Raw genomic sequence first — 3,650 nt, 5'->3', positions numbered from 1 at the left:
AGAAGGGGTGAAAACATTCAAGCAAGAAAAAAGCCAACGCAATTTTCAGGGAATGGTCAAAACTTAAAATAAATAAAAATATCATAAGCAAATCGGTCTTTTTTATTTATTGCCTGCATGTCTGTGGAGCATCAGAAGGTTCAATCCACTAAAAGGCTAAACTAAAGAGTTGCAAGCAGCTATTCATTTGAAAAGATAAAGAAGCAGTTTATTTTAATGCTCTTGCAGCAAGCATAGTGGCACTTAGTCTAAGGGGCGCCATTGCCGCCTCCCTTGGCAGCTTCAACAACTTCGATACCAGTAGATAGCTTTCGCTTACGTTCATTGCTACCGCCCGCTTGAGAGCTGGAGGAGCAGTTGTCACGGTTCTAAGAAGCCTGTAGCATAGGAGAATAAGATAAATTGGAAGTTGATGAACTGCATACCACGGTGGTTTAAACAAAAGGGTAAGCACATATGATGGGATGATGACTGACCTGTGCTTGAGCATTTTTTTCATAAGCAATCTCCAGTTCTTCCACGGGAGCGAAAACCGCCGACACACCGTAGTCTTGCAGCCCTTCGACCAGATTGTACTTGTTCAATTTCAGCTTGTAAATAAATTCCTTACCCACAAGGGCTTGCAGCTCCAAGGGCACAGAAGTATCCCCTTCTGGCATTTTATTAATTAGTTTTTTGGCTGAGACGTCTAGCAAGCGCTCGGCAGTAGAATTGAGTAAAACAACAGTCGTAGTTCCGGTGGGATCCTCCACTCGTAGATTAATGCAAAACCTGAAAGGGTTGGGGGAACTATGCATTTAGTTAAATAATATCTAAGGCCCAGATTTACACGTGATTAACTGTAACCATGTCGCCTTACATGGCCAAAGGGTACTTAATTGGCTGCTTGCAATTATTGCAGATAAAAACCCCATCCCGAAGAGTGCCCCTTTTCACGCATGACTCACACGATATATAATACCATCCAAAGTGATTGTTGATGGTAGTTATGGTAGCCTTCAAGGTCACAATATCAACCTGTCATAGGTTAAGATTAAAAAAACCTTATGAGAATATAGAACATTTTATATTGATTAACGCGGGATACCGTGAGATTTCAGGTGGAGTTTAGCATATACCTGTAGTTCACCAGCACATGTAGCTCTGACCAGGGATTCCGCGGTCATTTGATTAACAAACATTGCTTCCTCAGGGGTAACTTGGCAGAGCTGGGGCCTTCAATAGCCACGACAGCTGGTGGTAAGGCCGAGAACCTCTCCCTTATAGAGGAGACATGCTCCACCTCCGGGTTAACATAAATTTTTCTAGCGCTAGTTATAGAGAAAGTTAAAGCACATGTGTGACATAAGGGGGGCATTATAGCTATTTTATAAATATTGAGAAATGTCATACAAATTGCAGAATAACCTTCTTCTCACAACTTGACTAAATATTTTTACTTCTAAGAAGCATAGCTCTTACGCTGAAAGGTCATGACTGTGACATAGGAGATCACGATAACATAGGGCGCGTCATCTCCAATATACAGTATAAGATCAAACTGCTCGCTTAGTTTACCCCACAGAGTGACGGTGCTGGTGACAGAGCTTACAAAACAGGAAGGAGGTAAATATGTCAGGTTGAATACTTGGTAAATTACCAATTTTTTTATTAGCAATCCCCACTTACTAATCTGTGAAAATTCTAATATCCTTTTTTTTGAAGCCAGCCCCGACAACCTCTACCTCACCATAACCGCAGAAGCATCCCACAATATCTGCAACAAGTAAAAGGTTTTAATTGCAGCACAACTTGTGTAATAGCAGACCGGGTAAATTAAGGTAATGAGTTTAAATGGATCCAACGTATAAGTTTGCTAAGAACCGTGTGTATATTAGGGAGTAAGACTAAAATAAGCCAATATTTTCATACAACAGTAAACATGGATTTCAAATAGCACAAAACTTTCCTTTATAAAAACATATTATACATATTCTTCGCATAAATAAAATTCAAGGTGCTGTGCAAATAGATAAATACAGTATAATGAGCTAATTTTAATTCGCAAAATATAACCTCCTAAATTTAACCCATTCTGGCCATGGCTTTTAAAGAATGGAGCAAGGGAAGCTAGACTAAAATAAATCGATATTATCACACAATAGCAAACATGGACTGTAGACAATACAAAGCTTTCTATCATAAATACATGCATGATACATTGTTTATATAAATAAGATCTAAGGTGCTGCGCATAAATAGCTAAATGCATTATAAATTTCTAATTTCAATCTTAAAAATATTATCTTCTGAATTTATTTAATTCAAATGGACCTACCAGGCATTAATTCCTATTTGGAACACTTATGTCAGGCCAGGATGAAATGGAGAAAATTGGGTTTTCAGATATAACCAACTCAACACAGGATTTAACCAAAGAAAAGAAACTTATTCCAAGAAATTTACCTGAGAGAGTGGACACGTCACCAGCACGGGCCTGAAGCTTGGGCAAATTAACAAACTGGAATCTGTATCTTGGGATGCGCACAACATCCTCATCTAGCTGCACAACCTCGGCAACTGGAAAGAAAAGCAGCCTTTGATTGCTAGCCAGTGGCCTATAGTGGGAGGTATTCATCGCACCCTTGACATTTCGGAGACTGTAGGCCAGGCCCTCACTGATTTGGTGCCTGAATCGAGGCACCAAATGCTTACGGATAGCAGCATGCATAAGATTTTCCTAGAATAAATAGGGAATCTAATGTAACAAAGCAAAAAACCTAAAATAGTAGAGGCCATCAGAGGGCAATGAAGGAATCCGTACCTTTTCATCAACCGGGATCATATCTATGCTAAGCAAGCTGTTGTCCTTTGTGTTGACAGCATCCCACATCTTGCAAACGCGGGCCCTAATCAACAATTCCTCCGCATCACCCTCAATATCGGAAAGATAAGAAAACTCCATAGCTGCATCAGTTTATAACAAAGCCATACATTATCACCAAGAAGATACATGACAAGACCGAAAGCAACACAACTTATCCATGATATGAATAAATAGAATCACGACAAATAATGTAAGTTTAGAACAAATGTAAACATGATAATCAAAAGACAAAGGGCTGAGTCTAAAAATAGTCGCACACATACAAATTCATACATCACAGAACGATCACATCATGCAAATTGAATAAATTTTGCATGCTGTTACCTGGAACCATCACATCCTTTTTGGCCCCTATAGCTACCTTCTTTGTCTATATATTCCGATTCACAAATCACAATAAAATACTACTAAACACAGTCAACATTCAACCTTGCTCTTATCTTTGACCATTAATTTCTTTTATTCAACTATAAAGCCATTCAAACTATGCTTAAAAACTGATACCTACCCTTTCTCCCAACAACCATGATTGACAGTACTAACTAAAAAGCATTTCTTACATACTTGTGTTCAAATTTTAACAGAAAAGTTTAGACACTAATTCTTTAATGTTATGATTCTAAAATGCATTGGAGAATTGTGACGACTGAGAATATTACGACGTAATTAAGTCAATAAATTAGGTGTTATGTGATGTGATTATAATTATGTGACTAAATGCTGATTAATTGTCTTTTCTGTATATTAGAATATAGGAGCGTAGATAAAAACGTTCCAATTTAAA

The 3,650-nt window shown here is 38.1% G+C and overlaps 1 protein-coding gene across 1 annotated transcript; it reads right to left on the bottom strand.

Moving 5' to 3' along the window:
* Positions 1 to 248: 248 nt before the first annotated feature.
* LOC141696283 (uncharacterized) lies at positions 249 to 1,181 on the bottom strand. Its single transcript, XM_074500442.1, has 4 exons — positions 1,119 to 1,181; positions 860 to 1,017; positions 477 to 771; positions 249 to 368 (listed from the first exon to the last, which is right to left on the bottom strand). Exons 1-4 carry the CDS (start codon positions 1,179 to 1,181, stop codon positions 249 to 251), a joined length of 636 nt encoding a protein of 211 aa, XP_074356543.1.
* Positions 1,182 to 3,650: the final 2,469 nt, after the last annotated feature.

The sequence above is a fragment of the Apium graveolens genome, chromosome 11 (genome assembly GCF_009905375.1).
Source record: "Apium graveolens cultivar Ventura chromosome 11, ASM990537v1, whole genome shotgun sequence".
NCBI classification, from domain to species: domain Eukaryota; kingdom Viridiplantae; phylum Streptophyta; class Magnoliopsida; order Apiales; family Apiaceae; genus Apium; species Apium graveolens.
This window is presented reverse-complemented; position numbering and strand designations above follow the sequence as displayed.